Raw genomic sequence first — 13,266 nt, forward strand, 5'->3', positions numbered from 1 at the left:
TGTCATCATTGCGAAACCTTCATTCGACATTCAATTGAGCCCATTCCCTCCCACGCACCCGGCACACGCAACTAAATTACACAATGTACAAGAGACCCCGGCCCGAACCGACCACGCCCACCCGGCAACATTCCCACACTCCACACATGCAAACGCTAATACTAATACTTATGCAAGCCGGCCGTATCATAGTAATCCGACTTTGGCACGCGAGGAGATTGCGTTTGTGCGTCGGTGGGAGCTGGCGGCGTCTTGGCCAGCGACAAAGTCAACTGGTGCTGATCGATCTTGCCGGTTCCGGCGGTGAGATGGCCATAGGCCATGTTGAACAGCGCATCCGGATCGCAAACGAAACGGTAGACATAGCGCTCCCCATTCACCTTCTGCATGATGCCCTTCTCGTAGTAGTAGCGGAGACTACGGGACAGCTTGTCGTAGTTCATGGCCGGGCGGTTCTTCTGGAGGCCCCAGCGTCGAGCCACTTCCTCGGGTTCGATCAGCTTGAACTCCATGCCCCGGCCAGTCCAGGCTATGCAACTGGCACTGCAAAAGGGAACAACTTAATGTAGTCTCAGAGGCAGAGACAAATAAGAGCGGACTCTCACCTGGTGTTGGGCTCATCCAGAAGGGCCACCAGGAACTGCCACAGCTGCAGCGAGCCGCGACGCTGGCTTATGGGCTGGCCATTGCTGCTCGTGGAGATGCCATTGCTGGCATAGAACTGATCCAGACGCAGCTCCGCATCGCTGGACGTGGTCGAATCCACCACGCTGGGCCGCAGAGCCGCCGGATAGGTGGAGGATATGGTGGCATTGTACGGACCGCTATCATACTTCAGGTCAGCATCACTCACCGCCGCCGCCGAGGTGGGGGAGAGCTCTCGGTAGACGGCGGCGTGCGACTGGGATTGCGTCTGCTGCTGGTGGACATAGTGCGCGGGCGTGCCGTAGACAGCCGAGCTGGAGATGACGGCCGTGTGGCTGAACTTGAAGGCCGAGGCTGCATGCAGTGGCGTCAGGTGGGTCAGTGCCTGCTGCTCCGCCTGCTGGTGGTGTCCATGATGATGATGATGGTGCGGATGCAGTGCAGCATGTTGCAATTGTTGCTGGTGATGGTGATGCTGATGCTCTTGCTGCTGCTGCTGCTGCTGTTGTTGTTGTTGCTGTTGCTGTGCCGCTGTCGTGGTGGAGTCGGCGTGTTCGATTTTCGTATTGGGCTGAAAGTGCTGGCCAGAGGAGACATCGTTGCAATAGACAGCAGCAGCAGCAGCTGCAGCGGCGGCAGCGCTGGCCGTTTCTGGAAGAGAGCAGGAGAAGAGTTGGAAGCAACTGAATGAAAGCCGCTTTCATGCACGTTTAAGCAATGTCGAGACATCAAGGGAATGGGGCACTAATTACATGGGTATCAGAATACACTTCCCCAAAGTAGAGCATTACAGGTTTGGTTGGGTCGCTTATGAGAACAGAACAGAATTTCCTCATTTATTTTTTAGCTCCATAATATCTACATTTGTATCTATACGTATGAGTATCTCTTCTGATATCTAAAATTTAACTTTTAGATTCTTTTAAATTTGTTTTATATTTTTCTGATTAATTTCTGTAACTCAAATCTATAGAATAGCATATTCCCACAGTCCTGTCATATCTTAGGAACTGCTTTCAGGGTATTCCGCACTTCGTTAAGTTCATAATGAGCCCTTTTGGCTTGTTCTGTTGTTTCTGGTGCTGCTTTGTACCTAAATGGCCAAGGTATTTAGCAGCAATTAATTATTTAAACAGCTCACCCTCTGGAGTTGGGCACTGCAAAATGCTCAATATGCTGCAATTTAACAGGAAAACAATACTCTCTGAGTGTGCACCCAACCCACTCGAACCCACTCTCCTGCCCACCAACACGGGGCTTGCCCTTTTCATTAGCTTCCATTCCCAGGTCTTCCTCTGCCTTTCTTTCGTTCTTTCAAGCCCACCCACCCATCGCATCATATTCCACTCCCCCTGGGCGCGACTCGACGCTGGCCGCATTAAAAATTCAGAAGATACCTCTGCATAATCCATGAGCAAGTGTCGACAAGTAAAAACATCATTGTCGATAACAACAGCGATACGACCGACACGACCGACGCGACGCTGCTGATGGAAATGCAAACCTGTTGGCTGTGCCCAAAAGGGGAACTCCCCCACATCCAATCGTCGGCTTTGATTGGGGTGTGAGTACCACGTACCCCCCTCTGTCTCCTCTATCCATCGAACCACTCAGCGGCGGCCTGTGATTGAGTTGCTTGTTTGACTGATGCTGCCACCCCATAGCCATCCACCGGAGGCCAACTACAATATTGCAGTGCGTGGCGCTGCTCTCGAAATTGAATTCCAAGCTCGTGCCTCCGCCTCTGGAACTCGGGATGCCGGTGCCCCGCCAATTGGATTAGCGGTTACTAACACCGGCGATATTGTTATTGTAAATTATGCGCGCAATTTCTTTCATTTTATTTGAGAAAATATCCAGTAGAACGAAAAAATAGAAGCCCAGTAATTCCCCGCAAGTGAAAACGAAACCCACCAACCCAACGAGCCACCAAGCGGCATCATCTTGGCCAAACAAATTGAGTTATTGGCATGCAAAACTGATAAGGCATGGTAAGGCCTCACGGATAATTTGAATAAATGATGAACGAACGAACGAACAAACGAATGTGCGCATGGCTTTAATAATTTTCTTTTCATTTTTCATTTCGATCAACGAGGAGTATATGGGGGAGGGGGGGACTTACCTTCGTCGCTCTTTTTCAGAATGCCCGCGGGTGGCGATGATGGAAATCTGGCGAGAGCATAAATCAAGAAGAATATTGAGAGATGAGATGTATTTTATAGCAGAGGAAACTGCCCAGAAATAGCTGATTGACTTAAAGTTGACTTGTCTTGTCAGCATGAGATTCAATAATCCATGCGGCAGCGGCAGTGGCAGCGCCACATCCACTTACCTGTAGCAATATGGATGCGGATGTGAGTGCGGAAGCGAGTGCGGGTGAGGGTGTGGATGGGTGTGTGGGTGCGTCACAGCGGGTATATCGAAGAAAGTTGATGTTCTTTCATGGCGCACGCCTTTGACATTCACTGCAGAGATTCACCCAAGAAAAAAGGAACAAAAAATAATATTACACATTTTTTTTTTTTGCGGTTGGATTCATAATACGCTAGAGAAGCTTCCCATACTCCCACTACTTAAGCGAGGGAGCTTCAGCCTTTGTTAGATAATATTTCATATTAACGCTCGCACCGGGATGTCTTTGAGAGCACAAATCGAGCGCTTGTCAAATGCACTTGACTTGCCCGATAATCGAATGGCAAGACAGGTTTTAGATTAGATAACAACAAAAAAGAAAGTACTTTAGTCTGCTGTTCAACGACTTAAAGAAAAACTTTGGTCTTAAACTTATCCTTAAGCTTAAATATCATTCGGTTAGGGTTAAAATCGTTAAAATTATTTGGGAAATGTTCCAAAAAGAAAATAAAATTTCTGAAGGGATTACTAAAGTACTAAATTAATTTTTCTTTATTCGATTACAGTTCGACACCCTCCTAAATCACTTCTGTGGATGATTTTTGAGTTATCCCAAAGCTCTAAATATATTTATTATATTTTGTAGAACTCGGCACGCGCCATCTACACTCATGTTTTCTTAATAAAAAAACAAAATAAGTTAAAGCAAAGCCTCCAGGCCAATCCCACTCCACTCCAAGCCCACCCTATCCATTCCCATCGAATGGTTTCTCATCCCAAAACTCCCCCTTAACTCATAATGGAAAATTAATAAACAAGCGGGTGGGAGGGTGGTAGGGGGACGTTTAAATAGCTAAAACAAACAGAAAGTAGATACAGATACAGTTGATACAGGGGTGGGGAGGGGGAAGCTGCATCCGGGCCTAAGAGTGGATGGAGGAGGTGGATGTGGACGGACGCTTACCATTGTACCTTGCGTTCAAGTAACCCTCGGTGGATGTGTCCAGGCCGAATTTGCCAATAGCCGGCGTGGGCGTGGGCGTTGCATACATGACCAGCTCATCGGCCAATTGCTGGTGATGGTGGTGGTGATGGTGATGATGGTGATGCGCATACCAGGACGATTCGCGTGTGAGATCTGCACAAGCGGGAGGAGAGATAATCCCTTAAAGCAGATGGTTATGGCAGAGTAGAGGATCACTACAAACCATTGCACAGGGAGGCACCTCCACCTCCACTTCCATTGGAACTGCTGGAGGCCGCGGTGACATTCATCAGAGCGGGCGGCGTCAAGCTTCCGGCTATGGCTAGGGCCGGCGATGTTGCCGTCGACTTCTGGCCAATGCAGATGGCCTCCATCAGAGTGTGGCCGGCATCCAGGTCATTGCTGTGACATTTCTTGCGCTCCGTCTCCAGGTGGCCGCAACTGGAGGCCGATGACGATGAGGATATGGCCTTGGCCACGGCCGGCAACGTCGAACTGACACAGGAAACCACCGAGTCTGTGGTTAAAGTGGATGTATTCGGAGCCCCATGATAGAGCCCCAAATGAGGATGGTGATGATGATGATGGGGATGGGGATGATGATGCGAATGCGAATGCGGATGCGAGTGCGAGTGCGAATGGGAGTGATGATCCAAGTGCGTGAGCGTCTGCTCCAAGTGCGTCTTGGCCTCCTGGCTGTAGTCGCTCTGTGGAATAAGGAAATGAAACCAGACGCAGCAGGAAATTACTCGTGAGTTTTTCGGCGTTACTTTGGGGTTCGATTGGCGTTTTCTTCAAATTAATTGACAATTTGTAAGTCTCTGTTTTTGGGGGAGCAACTACACCCTTCAGACTTTAAGGGGGCCTTAAAGCCACCTGCTGAGCGCGTTAGTGATACCCGCTGCTAACAGGTTGCAGGAAACAATGGGACAACAAAGCCCAGTCTCAGTCTCAGTCCGTCACATTGACATAGTCAAGTGAATGGAACTTGTGGCAATTAGCTTAACAGCTTCTGCTTCTACTTCTGGGTGTCAATTGGCCGCGTTGTCGTAGCCGGGCCCATTAAGTAATGAGCCATTGTCACCGCACAACTAGAATTCGCACAAACTGGACACACACACACATATGTGTGTATGCACCTCATGCCACGCGTACTACTCGTATGAGTGGTGGCAGTGGCATATCTCCATCTCCGACTGCGGTTTATTGACACTTTTACATTTAATGAGCTCTGCGTTGGGGTTAACCTTTCTTTTTGGTCACACTCTCGCTCTCTCCGGCAGACATCTCTCTGCTCATTAAAGATTGCGGGGAATTTCACTTTTTGTTATGGGAGAAAATCGTTGGAAAATCTCTATCCCTAGCCTAATCATATCTCGATGCTGTAATGAATGGGCGCAGATGATAATTGTGTTATTGCTTCGAGGATTTATTTCACAAGGAGCTTTGTTAAATGCTGATTGCATTGCCAAGGTTTCCCTGGTTATCCTACCTCCCCCCACTACTATCGATGCCACACAAATTGCATTTAACTTACTTTATTTGAATTCTTATAGCATGAAAGCAAATTTCTGCAATTTTTATAGTTGTAACTGATTAACCCAATATTCCAAAATATATTTCAATGGCCCTGCCTACAGAAAATCCACAATGCAGATGACATGGCCACAGGTCGGAGACAACGTCTATCGTTGACATACTCATACTTGCAGCTGCATAGTTTGCGTTACATCAGACATGGATGAGCCAATCTATTCCCAGTTACACCAGAGATACAGTGAAGGGGAAAAGAAATCTCCAAATGGTTGGTCTTGGAACAATCTTCTTGGGACCTATATCCCAAAGTGCATTGGGTGGTGCGATCACATCGTATCCCTCACGTGACATTTGAAAACTGGAACACACCAAACGATGCGATGCGATGCGATGTGCACCGTCGCATTCGAGAATCATTTGTACGATAGTTACCCCTAATTACATGCCCGTATTCGTTGCCAGTTGGGCTCTATCGGCAATAGAAGCATCCAGCGACAGTGCCAGTGCCAGCTCCAGCACCAGCCCTGCTCCAGATAGATACTCTTTGGAACGCAGAAAGCGGCACCGTGCCCGTGCCGTCCCTCTTTGTACTATGTGGCAGAAGAAATGTTCAGAATGTTTTGCTTTCTCCTCCTCCAAGCCGTGGGTTATGTAAATCTTCGATGTTGTGTGTACATTTAACTTGGATTTGTGGCCGAACAGATTGCATTTGGCAATCCATAAACAGTTTTACTTCCGCTTTCTGCTGGTACCAATTTGTTGATAAATTGCAAAATATGTCGTTTGCCTGCGCTTGCTAAGTGCAAGCAAACAATTTGTCAAATCAAATTACCACAATTATTAAGTGTAACTGTCACGAGCACATAGCGCACTCAGAGGTTGATGTGGAGTCAGAGTCAGAGACAGAGGCAGCCAGCGAAGCGTTGTCACCTGCCACGCGTGCGCAACTGCAACAAGGGCCCAAAGTTGAAAGCGCATGGTACGACTACAGAATACCCTTTGAATGCTCTTCAGGTCAAAATCCATTGTTGGATTGGAACGTGTTTATAGGATGTAATTTTTGCAGAAACAAACATAAGGAAGAATTTAGGAATAGAAATTTCAAAAGGAAAAGCTTTACAATTTGGTTGCGCATTTCCCAAGGTTGATCTGTAAAGATCTAATATTTGTAATATTAAAATATTCAAAATTTTAAGTCAAGTTCCACAGCCAATTAAACCACATTGTAGCCTTTGCAGCTAAGAGTGCATAGGCATACCCTTTACATGGAGGTGTACTTCAGGCCCTAACCATTAGGCTCTAATTTGTATGCGCAATTGATGCCAATTACGATTGCAGTTGGGGAAAAACAAACGTTGGCGGTGACTGACTGACAATCAGACTCGTCCGTTCGATGAATCAACTTTGAACTCTGGCAAACAATGAGGAAGGTACGAGTATGTGAAGACTGGTGGGTGGTGCGGCTTATGGAAAAGATTACGACGCATGCGCGCCCGCAACTGCCATTACGAAACTTTAACTGTATTTGCTTTGCATTTGCAAGTGTATTAGTGTATCAGTGTGTGTGTGTGTATCTCTGTGAGGTTGATCTACTTTGCAGCAACCGCCACACGACACCAGAGGAGGCAGGGAACAGAAGGGCACAGAAGACAATGCTTTTCTTTTTTTGTATTTTTTCTGTTTTTTTTTGTTTTTTTTTGTGTCTTTTGTTTCCACGCTGAGGTGCGTTGTGTGCGGCAAATTGGTTGGCGGCTGTCTCCAACTCCGAATCCGAATCCAACTCCGACTCAGGCTGTACCACTAGCTCTGAGCTCTGAGCTCTAGCTCTAGCTCCAGCTTGGGCTTGGGTTTGGGCTTGTGCTTGTCGTGGAAAACACTTTCACTGCACATGAGGAGGCAGTGACACGAGTCGTCACCATAGTGTTCGCTGTCTTCGCTGCGGAGCGCTCTTCTTGTGGGTGCTGTGGCAATGGAAGCGCGACCGAGCCAGTTTCTCGGCTGGTTCGCTTCGCCTGCTTTGCCTTTTGCATTTTCGTTTGAGCTGCGGGCCAGTACGGAGGTGTTTCTTCTCAGCTTTCCATCCTATTCCCCAAAACATCCACTGGACTGCTTCAGAACTTCAGACTGCTCCATGTTCAGTTCAGCGCCATGTCAGAACACATTAGCCGGGACTATCTTTGGCTGTGCACTCTGCTGCTGATCTGCGCTCTGCTCCAGGGTAAGTAATCACTCTTTGGTCTCGTCTCCCTCGAGCAACTACAACAAGTATCCTGCACTTCCAGTGGCCCTGTGCCAGCCGTATCAGGTGCCGCATCGCTGCTCGAATCGCTTGGAGAGCGCCCTAGAGCACATGCGACGGCGCAGCATTCAGACTAAAAGCTCCTCCGATCGCACTCGCTCGCGATCCATGTGGCAGCCGCCGCCGCAGAGTCCCTACCAGCTGTACCACAGCTTCTATGGCCAGCACAGCGAGCCCGACGATGATTTCTACAATGCGGGGGGCAGCTACAACTCGGGTCGTGGCTACCATGCCAAGCTGCTGCACAGGAATGGGCGCCCCTATCCGTTCGCGGACTCCAGTGCTGCGCTGGAGCTGGAGGAACTGCTCTCCGGCCACCACCAGCAGCAGCAGCAGCAGCAGTTGCACCGGCAGCCGCACAAGCTGGCTGTATCCCGGGTGGAGGTTGAGGATCTAAAGGTGCGTGTGCCGCCCACAAAGTCCGCCTCCCGGTGGGTGGAGATTGACAAGTGCAAGTTCAGCACGGAGAACTCCACACTGGACACGCGGCTAATCTTCCCGGATCTCACACTCAGCGGCAAGGTGGTGATGCAGCCCATGGGCGGACGCTGCCACATGATACTCCGCCTGCGGCATGCGGGCATCGAGTTCCGGACTGTGCCGCTGGGCTTGGAGCCAGCGGGCTCAGGCTCGCTACCTCCGTCCTATGAGCAGTCCAGGAGATTAAGCGCCTCGTCCGTACGCACGGACTCTCACTTTGCGGAGCCCGGCTTCATCTCCGTCTTTGCGCACGGCTGCCAGGGACCGACTGGCATCCGGCTGCGACAGAACTCGAAGCGGAGATTCGGCTACGGCGTTGGAACCGCTCCCCAAGTGGAGTTGGGCGAGCCGCATGTCATCATGGGCACGTCGCGACCTCAGCCCCAGCGATGGGGCAAGTACCACAAGCCGGACTACGACATCAGGCTGGATCAGACCACGCAGCGGGACAAGAGCCTGGAGCTGGGCAGCGATAGCCATGGCCGGGACTCGGGAGAGTTCGTGGATGTCAATGCGGACAATTTCTACCGGCGGCAGTTCAACAAGCGGCGACGTCGTCGTCGGCGGTTTGCTTCGGCTAACGGAGCCATGGAAAATTTCGTGGACCAAATGAGCTTCAACGAGGATGTGCTCCACTTCGAGGACGAGCAACTGCAGCAGATGGTGGAACCAGACGCCAGAGCCTTTGCGGACATCTTCAGCGCGAGTGGAGGAGGTGAAGGGTTTGGTGGCGGCGTCAATCACAGCGGGGATCGTGAGGAGCTGGTCGGCGAGGCCATGTCCCACGAGCTGGAGAAGCTCTTCTCCATGGGAGTGCGCGGCCTGCTGACCACCTACATGCAGCGCGCCCTGCAGCCGGCCATCAAGGAAACCCTGATGGAGAACATGGGCTACACCTTGAGCTATGGCTGAGCCCCGCATGGGGCACCCTTAAGTATTAGCCCTTTAATTTATGTCAGATTCAACAGAAATAAAAGCTTTAAGCAGAATAATTGATACACTGGAGCTCTGGCACTCGACTGACTGGCTCACATAATCTTACCAGTTTGGCGGTATCCATTTAGTGGAAACTATAGATCGCACGCTTGACTTCACACACTCCGGACACACGGCCGGACTTGACCGGACCGGAAACACTGTTGAACTTGATGGCGGGTGCCGCTGGCTGCGTAAAAATGTTCACTAATAGGATTTCGCTTTGCCTTGTTTCTGCACATCAATAATATTAAATTATTCAACGCTCGTTGGCTTTCACTTGTCGCTGATCAGCCCGCATTCCGTTGTCATCGTGCAGCCGTTCTCGAGTTCCCGTTATAACTGGTGTGGTGACGGCGTCGCAGGATTCGACCGGAGCCGGGTTGTGATTAGAGGCTGCCAGTTAATGGGGGTGGATGCGCCAGGATGCTGTGGATTGTTCTCTGCGCAGGTGCAGAACGCCCCCAAAGGCTGTTCATTGGTTCAACAGCGTTTGTGGGTGTTGGCCAATGGAAAGCCAGCGTGGGCGTTAATTAGTTTGAAAACAATATTTTAAATATTATTAACTAATTTTTTAACAAACTGTTAAACTTTTGCTTGATATTCAGTTAGAGCGGATCTTTTATTATTTATTGCTTTAATATTTATTAAAAAAGGTAATTATCAAAAACGTTCTCAATATAATTTCAATAGAATTCCCTAATAAATGCATTTTGTATTAATTATAAGCAAATGATGAAAATTTCAAATTCGAAATTTCAATTCAAACGTTCGTTAGCCACCAGAATTGCCAATTGCTCAAACTTAGGTCAGAGTGCTGCCAGACTTTTGGATTTTTGTTGTGTGTACTAGTGCTGTGTAGCGCGTTTTGGTATTTTTAGTATAACTGTGTGGCCGTAATCTTTATAGTCAATTGAAGAGCTGCAGATTTGGCTTTTTTTCCCGTCAGATCTGGCTTGTTTTGAAGGCCAATTGCCGGAGAAATGTGTGAATTACGGGAAACTGGAATTGGAGATTTTATAGAAATGTGATGCCAGTGATTACAAAAAAAATATGAAAAATTGTCGATATTAGCCAATATCACCACTCATAATTTTTGTGAAAAATTTCAGCTTGTTTTTAAAGTATTTTGTGTCAGTAAGAAATAGCTTTTTCCTAGTGAAAAGTTGTCAGCACTGGTCATCAGCGGTTTTATTATTATGTGATATGTACAAAAAATCAAGTCCAAACATACAGGCGTAAGTGGTAACAATTAACAATAACAACAGCCAAGTGCCGAACAGGTGAACACCTACCTAGTGGTTTGTGATGCAGTGCAGCGCATGGAGAGAACTCCACCTTGAAACGTTGTTTACGCACAATGTTTTGTCGTTGGGCGGTGGGGAGGAGTGAGGCGTTGGGTTGGGTGGCCACTCAGTCAGGTGGTGCCTTGTGTCTGCGCATTATATAATGAAAACTCGAATATTACAAATCTGAGAATGGTGCTGGAAGATAAGATAGCGCCTAGGATTACGCAAAACTCCCGCCAGAAATCCTCCTTGGCCTTGCCCACTGAGCAAAGGTTGGGGCCGCGTATACCCCAAAAAAAGATTCAATCTGTCACGGCGCGACCTTGAGGCCTTCGCAATGATTTTCGTGCGTATGCGTTCGAGTTGCGTCAACACTGAGATGTTGTTTTGTTCTTTGCAGATACACACACGAGAGCGGAAACAAAGGGAGAATACCCAGGGAACTAAGTGAATGATAGTCGTCGTCATGCTGGTTGAATGCCCCTGCCGTCAATGCCCGAGGATGCTCTGAACAGTGTTGAACCTAGAAGAAAGCGTTACATCCGCATCGGCATCACTCACATATTTGCCCCGCATGCAAGCGCATCACTCCGGACGCACTGTGTCCGACAGGTAGCACCATGGCGGAAACGAATACACACCTCACTGTGTCGTCCGGAGGAGCTGCTGGGACGAGCAGTGGGGTGGACGGATCTCCCTACATACGCACAATCGAATGGAACATGATGAACAAAACCAAGTTCTTCCCGCTCTCCATGCTGAGCTCGTTCTCGGTGCGCTGCTGTCTCTTCCCGCTGACCGTGATCAAGACGCAGCTCCAGGTGCAGTACAAGAGCGATGTCTACAAGGGCATGGTGGACTGTGCAATGAAAATCTACCAGTCCGAGGGTGTGCCTGGACTGTATCGAGGATTCTGGATATCGTCGGTGCAAATCGTATCGGGCGTCTTCTACATCAGCACCTACGAAGGCGTGCGACACGTTCTCACCGATCTGGGTGTCGGGCACCGTGTAAAAGCTTTAGTCGGAGGCGGATGCGCCTCGCTGGTGGGTCAGACCATCATAGTTCCTTTCGATGTTATATCGCAGCACGCCATGGTGCTCGGCATGTCGGCGCATGCCGGATCTAAAGGGGATATCAATCCTCTGGGTATTAAATCATGGCCCGGCCGCAGCCGCCTACATATCTCCATGGACATCGGACGGGAGATAATGCGGCGCGATGGTCTGCGCGGCTTCTACAGAGGCTATACGGCCAGCCTCATGGCCTATGTACCCAATTCGGCAATGTGGTGGGCCTTCTATCATCTATATCAGGGTGAGTCAGGCCGCAAAGTGCCTCCATTAGCCAGATAAGATTAATTTAATTTAATTTGGATTGCTCTTCATTCCAGACGAACTCTGTCGCATCTGCCCCGGTTGGGTATCCCATTTGTTTATACAATGCGTGGCCGGCAGTCTGGGTGGCTTCACAACGACAATACTAACAAATCCATTAGACATAGTGCGCGCCCGTCTGCAGGTGAGTCCAACCCAACGCCAGAGTCATAAATAGAATACCTTATCTGAATCATAATGTTTTCGTCACTCCGTTTAGGTCCATCGATTAGACTCGATGAGCGTTGCTTTCCGCGAGCTGTGGCGGGAGGAGAAACTGAACTGTTTCTTCAAGGGCCTGTCCGCTCGCCTGGTGCAGTCGGCGGCCTTCTCCTTCAGCATTATCCTTGGCTACGAGACTATCAAACGCATTGCCGTAGATGAGCAGTACAAGCATCAAATACGATGGTAATAAAGTGCGCACAAGACCCTCAAACCCAAACCCCAACCCAACCCAAAACGGAAACCAACTCAAAATTGCATTTACGCGACGTACTGAAAAACCACCAGAGGAGATTCGTCTACGTTTGTAAATACCAATGAAGGAGGACAGAGCACGGGTTAACTAGTTAAATTCTCTGGCGATAGCAGAAAGTGGATACCGTACACCGGTTACCGATTACTTTTAGTAGAATGTTTTCAATTTGCTGGCAGCGCTAGGATATTCAAATAATGCAATTTAATATTCAAATAGCCCAAAGTGTTGCAGCTTAAAGTGTACATTATATTGTTATACTATTTAGTCATTTTATACCTAACAACTAGAGGCAGATATAGATTGGTGACAAGCCTAATTTATTATAAATATTCATAGAAATTGTAATTGTACTTTGATGATGATGTTGATAATAATGCCGTTTACAATGGTAACCCAATTACTTGTACTTTTACTTTTACACTACTTAGCACAGCAATGTTTGCTCCGAAATCATATTACTATATTATATTGTATACTGGACATGCCGAAACTAGAAATTAATATCAAAACAGGGTCCCCGCTAGCATATCCCCTGGGGAAACAAAACACCTACTTATACATAGTTAAGCATTCGTATGTGTGTGTTCTGTGTGTTCTCCGAATGAGTAGTTTTAGTTTGCATATATTGTAATAAAGTACAAACCAAGAATTGTTACATTTTTGGCACTGTGAATACCCAATTGAAAACGATGCTCCATGTGCTCTATGTGAGGAGAAGAGTAGGAAAAGGAGTGCCTCAAGAGGCTGCCAATACTCGACAGAGTTTTTTCAGATTATCACATCTTTCATAATAGAATCTTCACTTTAATAATGAATGATGATTGGACTTTATTTCGTGATTTTATAAT

General features: G+C 48.2%; 3 protein-coding genes across 5 annotated transcripts; 2 read left to right on the top strand and 1 right to left on the bottom strand.

The window, feature by feature from the left end:
- Nucleotides 1–6: 6 nt before the first annotated feature.
- Nucleotides 7–9,521, bottom strand: LOC111065498 (ETV5-related protein Ets96B). Its single transcript, XM_022353713.2, has 7 exons — nucleotides 9,343–9,521; nucleotides 4,209–4,692; nucleotides 3,965–4,138; nucleotides 2,981–3,113; nucleotides 2,771–2,817; nucleotides 606–1,296; nucleotides 7–543 (listed from the first exon to the last, which is right to left on the bottom strand). Exons 1-7 carry the CDS (start codon nucleotides 9,358–9,360, stop codon nucleotides 162–164), a joined length of 1,929 nt encoding a protein of 642 aa, XP_022209405.2. The 5' UTR covers nucleotides 9,361–9,521; the 3' UTR covers nucleotides 7–161.
- LOC111065499 lies at nucleotides 7,571–9,260 on the top strand. Its single transcript, XM_022353714.2, has 2 exons — nucleotides 7,571–7,739; nucleotides 7,804–9,260. Exons 1-2 carry the CDS (start codon nucleotides 7,670–7,672, stop codon nucleotides 9,210–9,212), a joined length of 1,479 nt encoding a protein of 492 aa, XP_022209406.2. The 5' UTR covers nucleotides 7,571–7,669; the 3' UTR covers nucleotides 9,213–9,260.
- An 886-nt stretch (nucleotides 9,522–10,407) lies between the features above and the next one.
- LOC111065641 (solute carrier family 25 member 44) lies at nucleotides 10,408–13,098 on the top strand. Of its 3 annotated transcripts, none has more exons than XM_022353897.2 (4): nucleotides 10,408–10,513; nucleotides 10,965–11,881; nucleotides 11,958–12,085; nucleotides 12,161–13,098. In XM_022353897.2, the coding sequence occupies exons 2-4, from the start codon at nucleotides 11,185–11,187 to the stop codon at nucleotides 12,350–12,352; spliced, it is 1,017 nt and encodes a 338-aa protein (XP_022209589.2). In that variant the 5' UTR covers nucleotides 10,408–10,513; nucleotides 10,965–11,184; the 3' UTR covers nucleotides 12,353–13,098. The 3 variants fall into 3 exon arrangements, with proteins under 3 accessions (XP_022209589.2, XP_022209590.2, XP_022209591.2); XM_022353898.2 differs by having other exon boundaries at nucleotides 10,487–10,558; XM_022353899.2 differs by lacking the exon at nucleotides 10,408–10,513 and adding an exon at nucleotides 10,678–10,836.
- The last annotated feature ends 168 nt before the right edge of the window (nucleotides 13,099–13,266 follow it).

Source organism: Drosophila obscura, unplaced genomic scaffold, assembly GCF_018151105.1.
Source record: "Drosophila obscura isolate BZ-5 IFL unplaced genomic scaffold, ASM1815110v1 contig_192, whole genome shotgun sequence".
NCBI classification, from domain to species: Eukaryota; Metazoa; Arthropoda; class Insecta; order Diptera; family Drosophilidae; genus Drosophila; species Drosophila obscura.

What these genes read in the sequence shown, in the direction of transcription:
- LOC111065499 (XM_022353714.2), top strand. Translation starts at nt 7,670, where the DNA reads ATGTCAGAACACATTAGCCGGGACTATCTTTGGCTGTGCACTCTGCTG. An exon ending in GATCTGCGCTCTGCTCCAGG is followed by an intron (nt 7,740 to 7,803) that starts GTAAGTAATCAC and finishes CTGCACTTCCAG; the next exon opens with TGGCCCTGTGCCAGCCGTAT.
- LOC111065498 (XM_022353713.2), bottom strand. An exon ending in AGGTGCCTCCCTGTGCAATG is followed by an intron (nt 4,139 to 4,208) that starts GTTTGTAGTGAT and finishes CCGCTTGTGCAG; the next exon opens with ATCTCACACGCGAATCGTCC. An exon ending in TCTGAAAAAGAGCGACGAAG is followed by an intron (nt 1,297 to 2,770) that starts GTAAGTCCCCCC and finishes GCTCTCTTCCAG; the next exon opens with AAACGGCCAGCGCTGCCGCC.
- LOC111065641 (XM_022353897.2), top strand. Translation starts at nt 11,185, where the DNA reads ATGGCGGAAACGAATACACACCTCACTGTGTCGTCCGGAGGAGCTGCT. An exon ending in CTTCTATCATCTATATCAGG is followed by an intron (nt 11,882 to 11,957) that starts GTGAGTCAGGCC and finishes TCTTCATTCCAG; the next exon opens with ACGAACTCTGTCGCATCTGC. An exon ending in TAGTGCGCGCCCGTCTGCAG is followed by an intron (nt 12,086 to 12,160) that starts GTGAGTCCAACC and finishes CACTCCGTTTAG; the next exon opens with GTCCATCGATTAGACTCGAT.